The sequence below is a fragment of the Lepisosteus oculatus genome, chromosome 23 (assembly GCF_040954835.1).
Source record: "Lepisosteus oculatus isolate fLepOcu1 chromosome 23, fLepOcu1.hap2, whole genome shotgun sequence".
NCBI classification, from domain to species: Eukaryota; Metazoa; Chordata; class Actinopteri; order Semionotiformes; family Lepisosteidae; genus Lepisosteus; species Lepisosteus oculatus.
In genome coordinates, this window is record NC_090718.1 from 1,933,932 (window position 1) to 1,954,893 (window position 20,962).

General features: G+C 52.3%; 2 protein-coding genes across 3 annotated transcripts; both read right to left on the reverse strand.

The window, feature by feature from the left end:
• Positions 1-359: 359 nt before the first annotated feature.
• On the reverse strand, positions 360-12,366 carry phc1 (polyhomeotic homolog 1). Of its 2 annotated transcripts, none has more exons than XM_015338004.2 (15): positions 10,997-12,366; positions 9,418-9,563; positions 9,208-9,306; positions 8,022-8,099; positions 7,327-7,470; positions 7,050-7,226; positions 6,322-6,412; positions 4,926-6,055; positions 4,581-4,680; positions 4,312-4,457; positions 3,921-4,011; positions 3,573-3,660; positions 2,756-2,912; positions 1,790-2,009; positions 360-1,568 (listed from the first exon to the last, which is right to left on the reverse strand). In XM_015338004.2, exons 2-15 carry the CDS (start codon positions 9,532-9,534, stop codon positions 1,414-1,416), a joined length of 2,793 nt encoding a protein of 930 aa, XP_015193490.2. In that variant the 5' UTR covers positions 9,535-9,563; positions 10,997-12,366; the 3' UTR covers positions 360-1,413. The 2 variants fall into 2 exon arrangements, with proteins under 2 accessions (XP_015193490.2, XP_015193489.2); XM_015338003.2 differs by having other exon boundaries at positions 9,418-9,566.
• Positions 12,367-12,454: 88 nt separating this feature from the next.
• On the reverse strand, positions 12,455-19,715 carry m6pr (mannose-6-phosphate receptor (cation dependent)). Its single transcript, XM_069182828.1, has 7 exons — positions 19,418-19,715; positions 18,257-18,426; positions 17,821-17,978; positions 16,008-16,117; positions 15,614-15,738; positions 14,311-14,437; positions 12,455-13,976 (listed from the first exon to the last, which is right to left on the reverse strand). Exons 2-7 carry the CDS (start codon positions 18,418-18,420, stop codon positions 13,854-13,856), a joined length of 807 nt encoding a protein of 268 aa, XP_069038929.1. The 5' UTR covers positions 18,421-18,426; positions 19,418-19,715; the 3' UTR covers positions 12,455-13,853.
• Between the last annotated feature and the right edge of the window lie 1,247 nt (positions 19,716-20,962).

A 20,962-nucleotide genomic window follows, 5' to 3' on the forward strand; every position in this document is an offset into this window, starting at 1 on the left:
CAGCCAGCTATACTAACCATACACAACAGCTATAGCTTTCAGACATCTATGGCAAAGAAACAGCACAGAAGACCGATACAACTACCGACAGTCATGGCTACCCCTTGCACGATGAATCTGAGCTCATTCTAAAAGGGTGTTGACTTAGACTACCCAGATTTCTCTATATATTCATTCTTCCTTATCATAAATGCATGTCTGATATTGTTTTACCGGGTACAAAAGTTATCGGCCTTTTTTTTACCTGCCTGCAAAGCAAATTTCCCATTTGAGACAAAAAAAAAGGAAATAAGGCTCCTGTCTCTACAGTTAATAGCTGAACACGTCTATTCCAGAACCCAAATAAACACAAAAACCACTGCCGGCTTCCATGAGATTTATTTCTAGTTACAAAGCAAGGTTGGATTAGTAAGTCAATTGTGATTAAACATGAAATGTAGCTGTGCTAAGCATTAGGTTATTGAGCAGAATATCCATTATTGTAATACTAGTACCAAATGTAACTGCTAAACACAAACTCACCCTTTGTGATTTGTGAGACAAACAGCTATGCAGAACTCGCTTATACTAGCTTGTGAGCAGCGCTCAAGACACACAGATATCAAGACAGTCTAAATGACTCCGATTGGTAGAAACACTCTTGGGTCTGTAGAAGGGTTTGGATGGTACGCATTTGCAAGCAACTGAACTCTTTTATTTGTCCCTAAGGACTATATTAAACTCTGGTAAGATCTGTTAGGGGTGTCTCTCAAGTCTATATTAGGGTCTGTGTTAATCTGTTATGTGTGTCTGGAGGGTTCTGTTAGTGCCTGTTTTAATCTCCCTGGGTCAGACGCATCTCTAAAGTCTGCATTAGAAGTCAGTATTAACGCAGTTGAAGCTCAATTACTCAGACTCTGCTCACAAGCGAATATAGAAAAATAACGCAGGGCTCTGTCTGATCCTAACACTATGTCTTAGTGTTGTAGTTTTAAGCACCATTTAAAATTTAAAAGGCAGCTCGCCTAATGACCTTTTAAGGGCAGAGTAAAAGATACCGTTTTAAAAGAGCTCTTGACTTTTTTTTTTGCCAGTGGAGACACGTAGACAGACAGCCAGATCCGCAAGCATGTGTATATATGGTGGCAAGAGAAGGGCAAACAGGCTCACACACAGGCTCATTCGCACGCGAGAGGACACGAGGACCAGCTTCCCTCGGCATCGCTCCACCTCGCCTCGCACTCTCTTCCAGACCCTCGAGACACGGTGGTCCGTCTCGCCCGCCGAGGCACGGAGATCGCCTCCGTCCCCCCCCCTCTCTCTCTCGCTCGCTCACACACACACACACACACACCGTCTTCCACACGCACGCAGCCACCTCACTCGCTCCCGCACCCCGAGGTGCGGCGACCGCCTGCGCAGCCCCCTCGGGCCCTAGCCCTCCTTCAGCATGTTGATCCTGGCGCAGATCTTCAGCGCGGGGCCCAGCTTGATGTTCATGGTGGACATCAGGTGCTCCTCCTTCAGCAGCAGCAGGGCCTGGCCGTCGATCTCCTGGGACAGGAAGTGACACGCCAGCTCCTCGCAGCCTGCGGGGCGACGGGGGGGTGGGGGGTGGGTGGAGAGAGAAAAGGGAGCGGAGGTGAGGCTTATCCTACTCAATGGGCACTGCCTGATGGGCCATTTAAAATTCCAACTGCACCAGCAGACAGCGAGCGAGAGGAGGCAGACAAGAAGAATGACAGGACTTTCCCAAGAGAAAGGGATGGGGAAAGTGGGAATAGTGGAGAAAGGGAAGGAGGAGACCCACCTTGCAGAGAGGAAATGAACTGGCACACTTCCTCCACACTCCAGTGGGCGGGGTTGCTGGACAGGAAGTGGGAGCTGCCGTCCAGTGGCAGGCAGCCGGGGGCGGGGCCGGGGTCTGAGCGGGTGGGGCGCGGACAGGAAGAGGTGGAGCCGGGGGAGAGGGAGAGGGAGTCGTCCTCGCAGCTGGAAAGATCCTCTGAACGGCTGGACTCCGATCGAGACTGAGAGAGGGAGAGAGACAGCGAACACACCACTTACGCAGTGACAGACTGGATGCACAGGTCACACGAACAAACCAAAATGACTTCAGACCGTGAGAACACGCGCACTTACTGCACAACCCCATAACCAAGGCTCACCAAGACGATGAAAATCCACCCATGGGGATGAGACAGCAGATCTGTATTTTTAAAGACCTTTATTTATCCAGGTCAAGAAGTCTGAGAAACAGTTCCCATGGACCGTGATGGCCTCGAGAGCAGACACATGCACAGCAGGCTACTGACTGCAGGAACCTGAGGGACAGCAGTGCCCCACCTGGGATGTGATCCCACAGCTCACTGGCCCCGAGCCCTGCACTGCAGAAGGCACAGTGTAGCACATCATTATAGGCCTGAAAACAGTCTGAGCAGGCTGGGAGGGGGTCGGGATAGCTCAGCTAATAATGGGATCATTCACCTGCTGGTGCTACATATAGAAAAGAGTCCAAACGGGAGAGAATCCGCCCCCTCTCCTTTAAAAATCGGGTCTAGAGAAGCATGGATAATTGCTAATACATGGACTCGGATGTCTTTATATCCTATATCCCGCTGTGATCTTTTACTCTGGTAGACTCCCTGTTGGGATGTCCCAGTCCCTGCCGCTGCTAAATTACCCTCTGGTCACCTGGTAGCCCCGCCTCCTTCCCAAATTCCTAAGCCCTGCTCAGGGTCGTCCCGTCAAAAAAAACCCCTGTCCGGTCCCTCACCTTGATGGGCAGGTGCCGGCCGGTGATTTTCGCGCAGGCGATCTCGCTGCTGCTTCTGCGAGGACCCCTGCGCCTCAGGATGCCCCCGTCGGGCACGACCCCCCGCGGCGCCCGCCCCCTCCTGGGCCGGAACTGGTGACTGCAGCTCACGTTGTACCTAGGAGGAGCCAACAGAGCGTCAGAGAGAACGTCAAGAGAGAGGGGGAAACAAGCAAACCAAACATCGGGAGGAGGGCAGAAGAGAGCACGAGGCGCACTGACCTGGCAGTATTACACGCCTTCCACAAACACAGTGGTACTCATGTACTACAAACCCAAGGACCTGAGCAACATCTGCCTGTTAGGAGTTAACAACCAAGCCCTCGAGAACTGTTTAACTGTTTTGTGCATTCCCAGCTGGCCTTGGTGTCTTCAAGGTCTTTTGACCGGAGGTGAAACTCGTATATCCGACACTTGGTTTAGCAATACGAAAGGGGACTGGGGACTAAGCTGATTAGGGATCTTGACTTGACCAAGGCTGACTTAACTGTTAACTTTCTGATCGTGTTTACATCTTATATGGTAACAAACTGTTACTGACTAATCAAAAATGCACGTTTTTGCATGAATCTTTTGCTCATCTTCGAGATTCAAAGCCTGCTGTTGTCCTTCAGAAAGTGAGAGGTTAGCCTGTTAACTCTCTCTGTCCTCCTTTCTTCTCCAGCTTGATTTACCGGAGTCGTGTGGTTCACTGAGAAAAGGGTCTAACAAAGCCGAGCAGCAAACAGGAAGCGAGGGCAAACAAACACTGCCATGGAAAGCGGAGACAAACTGTCACCTCTTAGCGCAGGTCATAGAGCAGAACCTCTTGGAGCCTCTGAACTGACTGGCTGGAGCAAAGTTCTCACAGTACTCACACTTCAACACTACGAGAGAGAGAGAGAGATTGAAGAAAAGAGAGGTCCACGTTACGTTTGTCTCTGTTTGAACACTGAAGTCTACGAGTCTCTTAGATGTGCCTCTGGGGACTATATTGGAATCACTGTACGTGAGGTGTGCCTATAGGGACTATATAAAAGTCACTGTGCGCAAGGTGTGCCTCTAGGGACTATATTAGGGTCACTGTGCAAGAGGTGTGTCACCACAATCTACGGAACTCACTGTAGAGACCATTTCTCTCCCTCACCTGAAGGTGCACCTCCGGAGTCTGACTGGGTGGGGGGTGGGACGACCGCTGGGAGCACCCCCTCAGACCTGTCTTTGACTGGGCCAGCCACCTATATAGACAAATGCGTATGGAGGGAGTGAGGAAGACACACTGATATACAGGTTAGACAGACAGACCCACAGACAGCAAGAAGGACAGATGACCTCAACAATCTGTCCTACTGACTCTCCCTCAGTAGCTACCTCATGTTCTCTTTCCCTTTACGCTTTCTGTCCCCCCACATCACCCTCATCTAACTCCATTTGATCATCTTATTCCCTCCCATTCCTGCCTTCCTCTCTACCCAGCCTGTGCCCTCTCCTGTCCCCAGCCCCTTCCTCCCCTCTCTCGCCCCCCCACTCCTCCTCACAGGGAATGGCTCCGCTCCCTCCTGGATGACGAATCCCTCGATCAGGTGGGTCAGGACCTGGGGCTTGACGATGGCCTGGGGCGGGGCCTTGCTCTCGCTGCCGTGACGACCGGCCCCCGAGAGGGCGGGGCCGGGCTGGCCGACCTCTGCGGAAGCAAGAGGAGGGAGGAGTCACAGCCGGGCCGACGGCACGAGGGCGTCACGCCAACCTCCGCAGACACCTCCACGCGGTAGAACAATCGGACGCAGGCAGCCGGGACAACCCTTACCTTGCTCAGGAGGGGGCGTGGCGGCAGCTGTGGACTCAGGCTCCATCTCACCGGACATGTCCTCAGACTTCCGCTTCAGGGAGCTAATCGGTGGCTTCGCCTGAGAGAGGGGAGACACGGTTTATACAGACCGACTGGACACTACAGCGAACGTTGACAGATGCAGAAATGTCACATATATAAGATGTATACTATAAATTTGGAGAGAGATTCAGAGACACAGGCAGAGACTGAGAGACTAAGACTAAATTTCCCGATGCCAACGCCAACAGACGTACATAGAAACACAAGATGGGCACAGAGAGACCCACGCTTGTGGACAACGGGCGTGGCACGGAACCTCACCTGCGCTGAAGCAGACTGCGCATATACCCCTTCGCCGCTAGGGGGTGCTGTGGCGCCCGCACCGGTCTGTCCATCCTGAGAGAGCGAATGAGGAAGAGAAGCGGAGGCGGGAGGGGAGGAGGTAGAGGAGGAGGAGGGAGGAGTGAGGGAGGAGCGGGTCGGATTGGGCGGCACCGGGACCTGCTGCTGGTGCTGCTGAATTTGGACCAACGGGAGGCCAGGCTGCTGGGACGGCTGGCTCTTCGGAGCTGCCCCGCCCCCTGCCGGGGCTACAGCCGGTACGGAGGTTGCCACGGAAGCAGAAGTGGGAGGAGCGTTAGCGCTGGACCCTCCGCCGTCATGGCAACAGCTTCTGGCCTGTGCCAGACCCAAAGCCTGGGAGTTTCCGAGAGTGCCCGGCCTGGCTCCTACGAGCTGGACTGGGACGTGGGGCGGGGGGTGAAGGGGGTTTTGCTGGGGCGGATTGGGGGGCGCAGGGAGGATAGGTGGGGGCTGCCGGGGAGGTAGCTGGAGGGGCAGCCTCAGACTTTGCAGGGCGCCTTTGGGCTGGATCGGAACCGGGCCCGAACTCTGGCCCAGTTTGTCGCTGCTGTTACTTTGCTGCAAAGGCTGAACCACTAACGTCTGGGCACCCAAGTTTGGGGCGATCTTGGCGTGGCCCAGGGCCTGGGAGGGGGCAGCGGGGTTGCTGCTGTAGGTCTGAGGCTGGTGGGCGGGGTTGTTGGCGGGCGATACCAGGATGTGGGCGGCGGCAGTGGTCACCGTGGTGACCGCCCGGGGCTGGCAAAAGCCGATGTTGCCCGAGGCGGGGGGCAGGAGCAGCTGGGAGAGGGGGATCGAGGAGGGAGAGGGGGAGGCTGCCGAGGAGCAGGGAGGTAGGGAGGTTGAGTGCGAGGAGGTGGCCAGCGGGGCAGCCGAGGATGGGGGGCCGGAGGGGGCGCTGGGGGCCGGAGGGGGGCAGGTTTTGATGTTAAGAGGGAGAGAGTTGGAGGCTGTGCTGGGCGTGGCGCTGGGGGATGGGGAGAGCGTCTGCTGCTGACCCAGGGCTGGCTGCTTGGAGGCCTGTAAGTGCTGCTGCGGCTGCTGATTGGGGTGGAACTGCTGCTGCTGGACCAGGGAAAAGGTAGCTCCTGGGAGAGAAAGAGCCAGACAGGGACAGGTTAGTACAGCCTTCGATTAGATCAATACTACTCCGACCCTTCAATGAAGGCGGAGCAGTGATAGAGAGAGAGATTCTCACGGCTAACCGTGACTGGCCGAGACTGAAGGCCATGAACACAGCAAAGAGAGAAACAGTCCAGTGACTTTGATACTATGTGCAACAGAACAAGACAATGTTAGACAGCTGGAAAAACTGATCCAACATCCTCTCTACCATCTGCATCTCGCTCTTTACCTTCTTTCCTGTCTGGAGGTGGAGGAGGACACTCGGTCTTCACTCCTACGATTCGGGGAGTGGTAACACAGCGCAGAGCAAGATTTTGAACCTGGGGAGAAAGGGGATTAATACAGGCACTAATACAGACCCTAGAGACACTCTTCACACACAGAGATTAATACAGACCCTAATATAGACCCTAGAGACACACTCCTCACACAAAGAGATTAATACAGACCCTAATACAGACCCCAGAGACACTCCTCACACACAGAGATTAATACAGACCCTAATATAGACTCTAGAGACACTCCTCACACACAGAGATTAATACAGACCCTAATATAGACCCTAGAGACACTCCTCACACACAGAGATTAATACAGACCCTAATATAGACCCTAGAGACACACCTCACACGCAGAGATTAATACAGACCCTAATACAGACCCCAGAGACACTCCTCACACACAGAGATTAATACAGACCCGAATATAGACCCTAGAGACACTCCTCACCCACAGAGATTAATACAGACCCTAATGTAGACCCTAGAGACACACTTAACAGATCACACTGAACAAAAACCCTCATGCAGACCCTAGGGATGGAAAAGTTAACCAATCACTAAAAGATGCAAGGGAACCCAAAACCAAGATCTTAGAGCTAAAATTTCCAATTATTGACAACACACCAAAGACCTACGATTACCCCTAATGCCTGAGTGAAATAGGCAACACACAAACCTGGTCAGTCTCTGATTGGTTAGCTGAGGAGGAGGGAGGGGCAACCTCCTGTTGTGGCTGCTGCTGCGGTTGTTGCTGCTGCGGTTGCTGGGCAACAGTTGCTACAGCAGCAGCGGTGGTTGCACCGGGCATGAAGATGAGCTGAGAGGACAGAGGAGCCCTGAGCGAGCGATTCACCTGAGACGAGACAAACACGGAGGGGACGGGATGAATGCAGATTACACAACAGCGGACACAACACCGCAGCGGCGCTGCAGGGAGAGGTGCACAGGCTCACCCTGAACAACATCTGTCCCTGTCCTGCCGCAGTCCCACCCAGCAGCACCGACTGGCTGAGCGCCGACGACTGAGCTGACGAGGTGGGGCCAAGAGGACGGGGGTTGTTCATAGCTCCACCCCCAGATGACGAGCTCAAGTTGACCTGCAGTAGAGGCAATGCAAAGACAGCAAGATTATTTCCATTACATTTTCGTTCTGGTAAAGGAATCCCTAGCTCTGGGCCGACATGCACAGCGGTCCAGTTTTTTTTTTTTAAGGGCAGCAGGCTCTTGCACAGAACCCAACATCAGGTGCTGGAGATTTCAGGTTTTCGTAACCTGAACTCTGACTCAATTTGAACAGAGGGGACCTGAAATCAACCGAAATTTCTAAGAAAGCTATTTCACCACTGAGGGGACACCATCGGCCCAGATTTCATTTTGTAAACGCTGCAAAGATTTTAGTACGCAGTTGTCCGAATTGTTCAACTCACTTTATAAGTGTCCTGCTTCTCCATCAGCAGAATTGTTATAGGACATAATATACTGTACATCAGGGGTGTTCAGCCCTGCTGGAGACCCTCTGACCACCCCTGAGCTGCACCAGTAGCTTTATTGCCAGCACTCTGATGACGTTGAGGACATTCACTCTGCAGCTACGCACACGGCGCTGCTGTGGAGCTCTCCAACAGGTCACAGCGGTGGCAGGACGTACCGTGGAGTGTCCCGTACTGGTGGGCTGGGCGCCGCTGGTGCTGGGGGAACTGGCTTGGCGACTGGCTGCCAGGGTGGCCTGGGAGAGAACGAAGGAGAAAGGGGATTCCTGGATGTGAATCCGACGCGCCGCCTGCGCGGAGCGCACACCAGGCCATCAGCCGTGAGAGGTCACCGCTCGCTCATTCACTGGGCAGCTTAAAACAGCTACAATTCCCCAAAAGGCCACGTGTGAAGCGGACACAGGAACGTGCATGTGTCCATTCTGCCTCCCTGCCTCAGTCCAGGGCTGGAGCAACACCCCCCCCAGGCTGAAGGCTTGTGGACAAAAACACAGGGGCAGCCAAGTGCGAACAAGACAAGGTCCACTTGTTGGGCCTCCAGGAACTGAGACGGAGCGCTACCGGACAAGGGGATCCCGAGCTCGTGGCACTACATCGCCCCCCTGTGGCCGGTAGCCGTGTTTCTCCAGCTGGCCGCCAGCTTCCCCCTCCTGCTCCTTTAGGCTGGCTCCTCTCCACACCCCCGTTTCTGTCCGCTCCTGCCTCACAACCCCTGATCAACAAAGCGCTGAAGCAGATCAGTTCTTTACACCTACGATATAACTGCAGAACGGAGGAGACCGAATGACGTAGATAACCTCCCGATATAATTAAGAATACATGAAAACTAACGTTTTAAGCTGACCTTAACACGTCTAGGTTTGGTGAAGCAGTAAGACTTAGGGTGCACCCCAGGTTAAGAACCACTGGCTTAGCTTTGATCTAATACTACGTGTAGTTCCAGTAGGGAGCTGCATCAGCATGCGTAGGCTGTAAAGGAACAAGTTGATTCCAGGCTGAAAAGAGAAGACAAGAAACAACGTTTCGGCTGTGGAGCCTTCTTCGGGTCACCTGAAACAGGATCCACAGCCGAATTGTTGCGTTTCTTTTCAGCACAGAATAACCCTTTAATCGTTCCTATTACTATGTGTGCCTCTCATGATGCTCTTCCTCTCAGCCTGATTGCTTCCCACTACTGTACTGTCACTAAACTCTGCAGCTCTGGCCTCTGTGCTCCTGTGTCTCCGAGGCCCTGCGGCTCTGGCCCATGAGCCTCTGAGGTGCCAGCCCTGGGCTGGTATTGGGGTGTAGGGCTGCAGGGTGCCACTGTGGTGTCAATATCCTGTTGGCAGCGTATTATCGTACCTGCTGAACCGCAGCCAGGTTGTGAAGCTGAGCATTGCTGAGCATCAACTGCTGGAAATACTGAGCAGCATTGGGCTGTCTCTGGAGAGCCTGGAGAGCCTGCAGAGAGAAAGAGAGAGAGAAACTACAATTCCCATCATGCACAGCAGTTCAGCTGTTCCGATGGAGCTGACGTGACAGCCAGCCAGAAACAGAGAGGTGTGTACAGACCTGCACGGCCTGCCTCTCATACAGAGACATCTGGGAGATCTGTGGAACACGGGTGTTCCCTCCTGACGCTGTACTCCCATTGGTTGAGCCGGAGTTCTGGTCTCCATCCGTCTCCATAGTTAAAGGCCGTGAGGCTGTCAGTCAAACTGCTGAAGGAGAAAGAAAGGGGGTGAATGCAGAGCATGCTCACGGCCTGGAGGGGCACTCAAGCACCCAGAACCAGGGAGGAGATGGTGTTAGAGGGTGAGAGCCGGTCAGAACACTTCTGAACACAGCGGAGCTCCTGTGTGTCTGACCCCTGCTGCAGACACACACCGACCCCTCCAGGACCGGGACTGGACAGCCCTGCTGCAGACACACACTGCCCCCTCCAGGACCAGGACTGGACAGCCCTGCTGCAGACACACACTGCCCCCTCCAGGACCAGGACTGGACAGCCCTGCTGCAGACATACACACTGACCCCTCCAGGACCAGGACCGGACAGCCCTGCTGCAGACACACACACTGACCCCTCCAGGACCAGGACTGGACAGCCCTGCTGCAGACACACACTGACCCCTCCAGGACCAGGACTGGACAGCCCTGCTGCAGACACACTGCCCCCTCCAGGACCAGGACTGGACAGCCCTGCTGCAGACACACACTGACCCCTCCAGGACCAGAACTGGACAGCCCTGCTGCAGACACACACACTGACCCCTCCAGGACCAGAACCGGACAGCCCTGCTGCAGACACACACTGACCCCTCCAGGACCAGAACCGGACAGCCCTGCTGCAGACACACACACTGACCCCTCCAGGACCAGGACCGGACAGCCCTGCTGCAGACACACACACTGACCCCTCCAGGACCAGGACCGGACAGCCCTGCTGCAGACACACACACTGACCCCTCCAGGAGTGGACTGGACAGCCCTGCTGCAGACACACACACTGACCCCTCCAGGACTGGACTGGACAGCCCTGCTGCAGACACACACACTGACCCCTCCAGGACCAGGACTGGACAGCCCTGCTGCAGACACACTGACCCCTCCAGGACCAGGACCGGACAGCCCTGCTGCAGACACACTGACCCCTCCAGGACCAGGACCGGACAGCCCTGCTGCAGACACACACTGACCCCTCCAGGACCAGGACTGGACAGCCCTGCTGCAGACACACACTGACCCCACCAGGACCAGGACTGGATTCAGATTAAATACTGAAACGAGAGGCTGGTCTGGACCAACGGAAAATATACCCAAGACCCTGCAGCTGCAAACACAAGATGCAGGCCAGCCGTCATGTTGGCTAATACTATAACAATCTAACTTCAGCCGCGGTCACAACTACCTCCTGTGCCGAGATTCACGGTTCAATTAATCCTGCAGCAACTGATACAACTAACAAGATTAATTCAGAGTAGTAATACACATAAAACCAAACGTACAGCGCTACTAATTGCCAGTATACTAACTACTACTACTTGCACTGCTACTACTACCCAATTAAGAATAATAATAATAATAATAATATTTGGCGCTGGGTTCAGCTGTTTTCTAGTGAAAACGGGCACCAAGGCAGCAAAACTCACCTCAACGTCCTCTCTCTTCCAGTCTCTCCGCCGGCGCCCTCCGCTTTCCTCCGCGAAGATTTCTTCTCTCCTCCTTTATTTTCCTTTATTTTGCTCAGTTTCTGCAGAAGCGAAAACAGTTCCACTTCCGCCCCCCTCTCTCCCTCTCGCCAACGCTCACCCTTCCCCTTCCGGCGCCGCAGCGTGACGTCAGACCTCCCGTCAGCCATAGAGTGGGCCTCTTTACAACGTTCCGTTTACAACCGTTTTTTTTTTCCCAAGCGAAAAGAGTAAAGAAAAAAAGACAACTGCGCCCTTCATATTATTTCATGGGCTACAATTTTGACAAAGACTGACCTTTTACAACATTGTATCGTCAGCACTAATAAAAATGCTTTACATTTAATGAAATTAAACACGCGCAGCACTATAAATTGGTACTAGAAATGAAGATGCCACTGCATACGGCAGAATAAATCCACCAGGCTCGATTCCTCAGTGCAGTGCAGCACTAATTTTACCGAGAGCCAAAGAAAGACGCAGCACTTTCTAAAGCCGCAGACATGCCTGTGTGGAGTTATTCCGAGTAATCGGCGCACCAACAGTCACGACGTCGGTTCGGAACGTGGAGGTAATGCAATATCTGTAACTGCCAGGAAACCACGGGGCTAAAGCCAGTGGGTACGACGAACTGAAAGTGTTAATGTTTCGGCTATTCGTCTGAGGCGGTGATTAGCGGTCCTTGTGCTGGCTTCAGCTCTACAGGCTTTGGAAATAATGCCGCACTTCCAGGGAATTTCTGAAAACAAGGAGAGAGCGTCTAAGGAAAAAAAAAAACAGAGCCTGGACCAGCAAGCAGCTCAGTTCACAGCCAGGCTGGAACCAAAACCAGCAGTCCCCATTGGTCCATTAATAATAATAATAATAATTCCTTACGCTTATATAGCACTCTTCTGGACATTCAAAGCACTTCACAGGTAATGGAGATCCCCTCCACCACCACCAGTGTGTACCCCCACCTGGATGAAGCTCCAGTCCGCTCACACACACCAGCTCTCAGTGGGGAGGAGAGCAGAGTGATGAAGCCAGTTCAGAGAGGGGGGTTATTAGGAGGCCATGACTGGTAAAGGCCAGGGGGAAATTTGGCCAGGACACTGGGGTAACACCAGAGTCAGGACCTCCGTTTCCCATCTCATTCGAAGGACGGTGCCTTTTTACAGTATAGTGTCCCCATCACTATACTGGGGTGTTACGACCCACACAAACTGCAGGGTGAGCGCCCCCTGCTGGCCCCACTAACACTTCGGGCAGCTGCCTGAGCTTTCTTGGGAGTCTCCCCTCCAGGTACTGGCCTGGCTCCCATCTGGTCTGCTGGAAATATGCACAAGTAGTGTACCCCATCAGTCCCGGGATGATCAGATCGTTAGCCTGTCCCACCCGTACCAAGAGAAACAGACACTGCTGGCACGGAGACCTGGGTCGCTCTTAACTCCTGCCCTTTATTGACACGCCTGCTCCTTCGTGAACACTTTGGAACAGAAGACCGAGTAACAAACGAAGAGAAAAAAAACAGAACTGTCCATTTAATTAAAAGAAAACAACACAAAGCTCATCTCTTTACCCAGATGTCAAAGCAGTAAAACAATTCATGACCATGAAAACAATCAAGTCTAATTCTTCCGGATTTTGCTTCACTTTTTGGATGCATTGGGGGGTGTCTGGGGGTTTTTCCCTGCTGAAAAACTGCTGTCTCCCCAACTGGGCCTCCATGTCTATTCAGTGCCTGGCCCAATTGGTGTCATATCCAGACATGCCTCTGCTCCACAAGCCCTCAGCAGAAAGCTTACAGTGATACCCTGCTGGTTTAAAACAGAGACGCAGGTGGTAGACAAGCCACCTGGTCACCTCTCCTCTCTTTCAACATGAGCTGCACTCTGTGCAACCTGCACAGTATTTTCGGGAACGCAGTGCTGGAGTAGTGAGTGGGGCACTGTGGGAGATGTAGTGGGGAAAAAATCCATGTTCTGATGCAGTCAAGAACTACATTTCCCACAGTGCTTCGACCTACCACCCCAACCATGGAGGGTGGCAAGGGAAGCTGTGTTAGCCAACCCCAGGGCACTACCTGCCAGACATCACAGCGATGTTCTGTAACCTTGACTGCAAGACCTCTCCAAGGTTGTTTCTGTTTTGGGAGTCCCCATGTGCGGCACTTATCGCTCACTGTAATTATCCCCGCCATGCCTCCGCAACGAGACAGGGGGCGCTCTTTCCTGCTGGGTTATGAATATTTCTCCTCTGGCTGTGAGCTGCACTTCCCTCAGCATGCCTGCGCTGCACCGAGTTCAGGCTCATTAAGCAGAACGAACAAACAACGATGACGCCAATCAGGCTGTAACAGTTTAGAAGGCTCTTCTTTGGGTGAACAGTCGGACACCGGGAACGGAATCGCAGTTCTTCTACTGCAGAGGAGTCTGTCAGTCGCCGTTTCTATCCGAGCGCATCTGTCCGTCTCTGTGCCCCTCTTGCTCTGCTCTTTAACTACGTCTACCGACCCAAAGCAGCCTGCGACCCGCGCAGAGCTCTAACTCAGAAGGGATAACCGCAGTCCCACTGTGGGAGGGGCAGATAGATAGTAGCTCTCCAGTAACTCTTGCTTCTTGGGGACGCCGCTAGAATTGACCTCCCCCACGCTTTCTAAAGACGTGATCTGGTTAGTGTGACAATGCCTACTGCCAAGCCATGCGGGGTACAGAGCGCTGGAGAGCTTGTGCAAGGTGAGTCTGTCTGTCTGGCGATGGCGGCCTGGTGGCTGGGGTGGGGGTAGGGGGGGGTGTGTGATGTCAGTACGATGATGTCACCGCGAGGCCGCCGCGGATCACATGGGCAGCAGGTGGTCGTCCCTCTCCTCGGGCTCCTCCCCCAGCGGCTCGGTCGGCACGCCCCGGTACGTCGGCGGAGCCTCGTGAGCTCGGGACCGGCAGACAAAGTCGCAGCCGTCCTGACGGAGGCGGAGGGCAAAAGAGAGAAAGAGACGGTCAGCCAGCAATCCCCGCGGCTAACGAGCGATGAACTACAGCCCTTATATGGCAAAGAGGAAGTAGACCAGCTTTCTCTTCCCCCCGCAGTGCATTGTGGGTACTGTAGTTCATTTAACTATGAATTGATCATGATACTTTCAAGGCATTCAAGAGAACTGAGTTTAGGACGTCTGTTCGTATTTGCATTAGTTCAATCCAGTGAAGAAGAAAGAAAGGACTAACAGATACAGATGGAAACAGGCCACACACAGAAAAAGCACAGATGCGCACAGAGGGAGACACGTGCAGACTCACAGCGGTCAGGTTCCCAATTCCCTGCCAGAAGGAGAGGTTGGGGAACTGCTCCATTCCCTTGGCCCCCACAACCAACCGCTGGTAAAGGAACCCACCCACCAGGTAGACGCACAGGAAGCAGAAGACCCTGCAGAAGGAGAGGAACAAGGATGAAGAGAGATCCAGCAGACAGTGACATCAATCAGAATGGTGACAGGGCGCAATGCAGTAATAAAACAACATCTGCCACACCGACCCCATACCTACATAACTGAACCAATGACTTCACACCCACACTACAGATGAGCCTAACAATAAGAGTGAGGCCACACCCACACTACAGATGAGCCTAACAATAAGAGTGAGGCCAGACCCACACTACAGATGAGTCTAACAATAAGAGTGAGGCCACACCCACACTACAGATGAGCCTAACAATAAGAGTGAGGCCAGACCCACACTACAGATGAGTCTAACAATAAGAGTGAGGCCACACCCACACTACAGATGAGCCTAACAATAAGAGTGAGGCCAGACCCACACTACAGATGAGTCTAACAATAAGAGTGAGGCCACACCCACACTACAGATGAGCCTAACAATAAGAGTGAGGCCAGACCCACACTACAGATGAGTCTAACAATAAGAGTGAGGCCACACCCACACTACAGATGAGCCTAACAATAAGAGTGAGGCCACACCCACACTACAGATGAGCCTAACAATAAGAGTGAGGCCAGACCCACACTACAGATGAGTCTAACAATAAGAGTGAGGCCACACCCACACTACAGATGTGTAAGACAATAAGAGAGTGAGACCACACCCACACTACAGATGAGTCTAACAATAAGAGTGAGGCCACACCCACACTACCGATGTGTAAGACAATAAGAGTGAGGCCACACCCACACTACAGATGAGCCTAACAATAAGAGTGAGGCCACACCCACACTACAGATGAGCCTAACAATAAGAGTGAGGCCACACCCACACTACAGATGTGTAAGACAATAAGAGTGAGGCCACACCCACACTACAGATGAGCCTAACAATAAGAGTGAGGCCACACCCACACTACAGATGAGTCTAACAATAAGAGTGAGGCTACAACCACACTACAGATGAGTCTAACAATAAGAGTGAGGCTACAACCACACTACAGATGTGTAAGACAATAAGAGTGAGGCCACACCCACACTACAGATGAGCCTAACAATAAGAGTGAGGCCAGACCCACACTACAGATGAGTCTAACAATAAGAGTGAGGCCACACCCACACTACAGATGTGTAAGACAATAAGAGAGTGAGGCCAGACTGACACAATGAGCAGGATGGAGCCAATGCTCAGGTGAGTCTCTGGACAAACGTAGCTGGAATCCATTTCAAACAAGTAGAAACAGTCTCTAGCCTTGTCTCTCTCCTCTGACATTACTTCGAAGTTCCCCTGAGAGAAAGAAAGAGAGAAGTTAAAACAGGCACAATGACAAACTGACTGGACACTACAGCACAGTGACCCTCACTGACTGACTGGACACTACAGCACAGAGACACTGACTGACTGACTGGACACTACAGCACAGTGACCCTGACTGACTGACTGAATATTACAAAAAACATTGCAGATGACATTTGCATAAATACACTTTCTGTGTTCCTTCTCCCTCCTCACTTCCCCCTTCCCTCCTTTTTCTCAGTTCTAACCCTTTCTCTTACCGCAGACACCCGTCGATTACAGGAGATCAGCACCATGGCTCTCCTCTGTTCCTTTCCACAGTGAGACGTATAGTTATCACCCCCACCATAGATCAGCATCACCCAGTCACCTGCAAAGAGAGGAAGAGGTGGATGCAGACCCTAATACAGACCCTAGAGATACTCCTCACACACAAACATTAATACAGACCCTAATATAGATCCTAGAGACACTCCTCACACACAGAGATTAATACAGACCCTAATACAGACCCTAGAGACACTCCTCACACACAGAGATTAATACAGACCCTAATATAGATCCTAGAGACACACCTCACACACAGAGATTAATACAGATCCTAATACAGACCCCAGAGACACTCCTCTCACACACAGATTAATACAGACCCTAGAGACACACCTCACACAGAGATTAATACAGACCCTAGAGACACTCCTCACACACAAACATTAATACAGACCCTAATATAGATCTTAGAGACACTCCTCACACACAGAGATTAATACAGACCCTAATATAGACCCTAGACACACCTCACACACAGAGATTAATACAGACCCTAACATAGACCCTAGAGACACACCTCACACACAGAGATTAATACAGATCCTAATACAGACCCCAGAGACACACCTCACACACAGAAATTAATACAGATCCTAATATAGACTCTTGAGACACACCTGACAGAGATTAATGCAGAATTTAGAGACACAGCTAATGAACACAAATTAACTCCTAACACAAAGGCCTTGAAATACATTTAAATACAACCTACACATAGCAATGTACCTACAGACTACAATGTCTACTTCTGTATCACAGAATCAAGTCATGTAGTGCAAAAACAAAATGGAGCTGAAAAGGAATTGCTATCCGGTAGCTCAAGCAGTGTCGCAACTTGACAGAAAACAAAGGACACACAGCAGGCTTCCGTCAATAACAAGTCAAAGTAACCACAATTATTACACAACATCCTAGCTGCACACAGTGATCGTGCCAGAACTGGGAGTCCGGAGTCTGCTAAGGTGCATTTGGATGTGGCTTCTTTTCAAGCAGTTGATGAAGTAAAGGTAGAGTCTTCCTCTGCAGAAAAGCACGCGTGTGAGAGAGCACCAAGAGGGAACCATTCTCCTGCAGCCAAAACTAGCACTGCAGAAGCAAGCTGTTGAGAGGGTCTCTGTGCACTTCGTACACACTTTGTCTGCTGATGCTGCAGTATGTTATAAGGTGGACACGCAGGGCTGGTGTGGACTAGAATGGGAGACTGCTGGAGACAAGGGCTGCTGTGTGATTCTGTACTGTGTTATACAGGATCACGAGCTGCAGGACTAAGTAACCAGCTGCCTAAATAAAAAGTGATCTTTGGCAAATGGGGAAGAGGAAGATGAGGGTGATCCTGGAACACGATCAACCTGACCAGCACAGGGAAGCGTGATAGCCGACAGAAAAAGATTAAAGCGCTGTCCTAGTGTCATCACCTCGAGAAAAATACACCGAGCATCTCTGCGTGTTTCATTCCCCTGCGCGCGAAATAAAAAACGTCTTTTAACTTCCGACACACTTCTTTTAACTGGCTTTGAGACAGACTCCTGGCTGGCTTTTTAAGGGGGAACCTTTCTCCAGCCCAGCCCAGACACGCAGGGAATGGCTGGGAAAAGGCCTCCCACCTCCCGCCTATGGAGACGTCCCTGGGGCATTGTTATCAGAACTGTGTGGTTACGTAATGCCACAGCGGGCAAAGGGTTTGCGTTCCACTTGGTCCACTCAGTTGCTCTCCTCCCTCCCCGGCCCGGCCCGCTCACTCACTCCCGTTGAAGGCCTGCGTGCTGTTGTATCTCCCGATCACGGTCGCCTTCTTGCTCTTGCTGTCCTCCTGCACCACTCCGGCGCTCCCCGCGCCATGGGCGTCGCCGCAGATACGGAAGTAGTAGGTGTAGGTGCCATCCGTCGAGCTGGTGGAGAAGCTGGGGAAAGAGAAGAGGGAATGCAGGAACCGATCGGACACACCTCCGCTGCCGGAGTGAGAGAGCGAGCGGGAGGGGTCCGCTCAGGACGGGAAGGGAGAGGAGGGGAGGAGCAAGAGGGAGAGACAGGAGGAGGAAGAGGGAGACAGGAGGAGGAAGGGAGAGACAGGAGGAGGAAAGGGGAGTACAGGAGGAGGAAAGGAGGAGCAAGGGGGAGACAGGAGGAAGGGGAAAGGAGAGAGACAGATAGAGAAGTGGGTCAGGAAGGAGATACTCACTCCTGGTTGCTGATGGGCTCCAGCAGATTCAGCACTTTCTGCTCTCTATCTGAAATCCCCGATGCCAAAGTGCAGTTCATGTTGCTGGCCTGTCCCTTTCCAGTCAGGGCCAACAGGAGCGACAGGGAGGCCCAGCCGGCCAGTCGGAGTCCTTGACACATCATCTCTGCCTGTCAGGAGAAGCACAAAGCATTAAAAGACGAACTGTAACTGTGTGTCAGTAATGCAAGTCTGTATAGTCATGAGTGTATGAGACGTGTGTGTGTGTGTACAGTGTGTCCAGTAAGAGTCTGGACTCCAGGTGTGTGTGTGTGTATACAGTGTGTCCAGTAAGAGTCTGGACTCCAGGTGTGTGTGTGTGTATACAGTGTGTCCAGTAAGAGTCTGGACTCCAGGTGTGTGTGTGTATACAGTGTGTCCAGTAAGAGTCTGGACTCCAGGTGTGTGTGTGTGTATGCAGTGTGTCCAGTAAGAGCCTGGGCTCCAGGTGTGTGTGTGTATACAGTGTGTCCAGTAAGAGTCTGGACTCCAGGCCTACATACACAGTCATCAGTACAAGTCTGTAGATGGGTATATATCAGATATGTAATTGTGGAAGCAATACCAAACACCTAACTTCAATGACTACTTCCCACTACATTATCGGCCCCCCGGGGCAAACGCAAATGGAAAACAGGGGTGAACCCTTAGGGCACATGATATTTTTTTGTTTCATAAAGGCTGTCCAGGTCCTCCGTACTGAGTGAACCGCTCTCTCTGTCTCTGTCCCACACACGGAAGTGCGGACAGTAACCGTGCCGGCTCCACTGCAGCTTCCTGCGTCCCCCACCGGCCATGAGCTTCTGTCTCTCGGCTTATCTGCCACTGCCGCTTCGTTTTCGCTTTTTTATTCACTCATTCGACTGGACGGCTCGACGCCCCACGTCAGTGTGCACGCCTGCTCCCAAACTAACTGTCATGAATACAGTGCATTCCGGTTATTTCCTGGATTGGGTTGCACTAACCACGTTATCCGTGCTTACCTGTGAATCACAGAGCTGTGCACCGGCTCGTTATTGGCCATTTTACAATTAGAAATATACTGCGGGTCTTCACATTACAAATCTAATACGCGCCAAAGAATAAGGAAAAAAAAATAACCTACCTTCCATTAAAACTCACCTTAGTTACCAAGCGTGACAGTGATACACTACCTTGGGTATCACGGACAGAATTAAAGTTTTAAAGCGAAAAGAAATTAAAATGTCTTCCTGTGCATGTAGTCTGGCGAACTCGCTCCAGCTTCTAGCCGGCTTTCGACCTGAAACCTTGATTTTTCCCAAAGCAATCTGAATTTCAATTATTTCTATGACTAAATCTTTGCACGGGGAGGGTTTTCTGAAACGGTACGACCTGCGATTTCTGTCAAACGCGGAACCAAAACCCAGACCGACGCACGTGACGGTGTCAGGCGCTTCCGTGATGACAGCTCGCTTTAGTCATGTGACAGGGTTGAGGAAGCCGCCATTTTGACTAAGGGCACGCTGAGCCAGGCTGGTAAAGCAAAGGGGAAGAGACCTGCTGAAGTCAGACAGGTCGCCGCCATGTCAGATGAGGGTTTGGAGAATTGATCGACTGGGCAGAGAAAAATCTAAGACTGCCTTTGGGATTTCAGAAGAGCTTTTTTGATAAGACAATGTTTAGCCCATCATTAAAAAAAATGCACTTAGAACAACAGCAAGATGCAACAGAACTGCAGAAATATTTTAAAATAGAAAAGTTGCATATATACACATAATGACAGTACAGTCACTGACGTTCACACACATGCACGAAGAGAAGTAAAAAGTTCAACATCTGCTGCACATATGTGGCAGTGTGCGATGTGCTGTACTGCAGTCCCAGCTCTGTCTCCCCCTCTCTCCACCATGACACTGGTTGCAATCTAGAGTCACTGTTTGACCCTGTTGGTGAATCCGGGCCACCAGATTCAGGGCAGCATGTCTATCAGTGTGTCCAGCAGGCCAGCATGTCTATCAGTGTGTCCAGCAGGGCAGCATGTCTATCAGTGTGTCCAGCAGGGCAGCATGTCTATCATTGTGTCCAGCAGGGCAGCATGTCTATCAGTGTGTCCAGCAGGGCAGCATGTCTATCAGTGTGTCCAGCAGGGCAACATGTCTATCAGTGTGTCCAGCGGGGCAGCATGTCTATCATTACCTGTATGTCCAGCAGGGCAGCATGTCTATCAGTGTGTCCAGCAGGGCAGCATGTCTATCAGTGTGTCCAGCAGGGCAGCATGTCTATCAGTGTGTCCAGCAGGCCAGCATGTCTATCAGTGTGTCCAGCAGGGCAGCATGTCTATCAGTGTGTCCAGCAGGGCAGCATGTCTATCAGTGTGTCCAGCAGGGCAGCATGTCTATCAGTGTGTCCAGCAGGGCAGCAGGTCACTCTGTACAGCCACACACGCATCAATGCAAGGACACGGCCCGGGTGCGGACATCTGCCATCGCCACCACAGAGCACGCTGGCATGACCGAGGCCGGTGTCTGAAGGTAGCTGGCGTGTCTTTGTCTTTGCCGAAGCACTGCCCCCCGGTCAGGGCGGTGACACCGCGGCCTGGCTGGGCTGTTCTCTGGCTTCACCTCCCCTTCACTGCACTGCTCTGCCACGCCTGACCATGGGGGGGGGCGCCACAGCGCACAGCGACAGGCACAGCTAAGGAACATT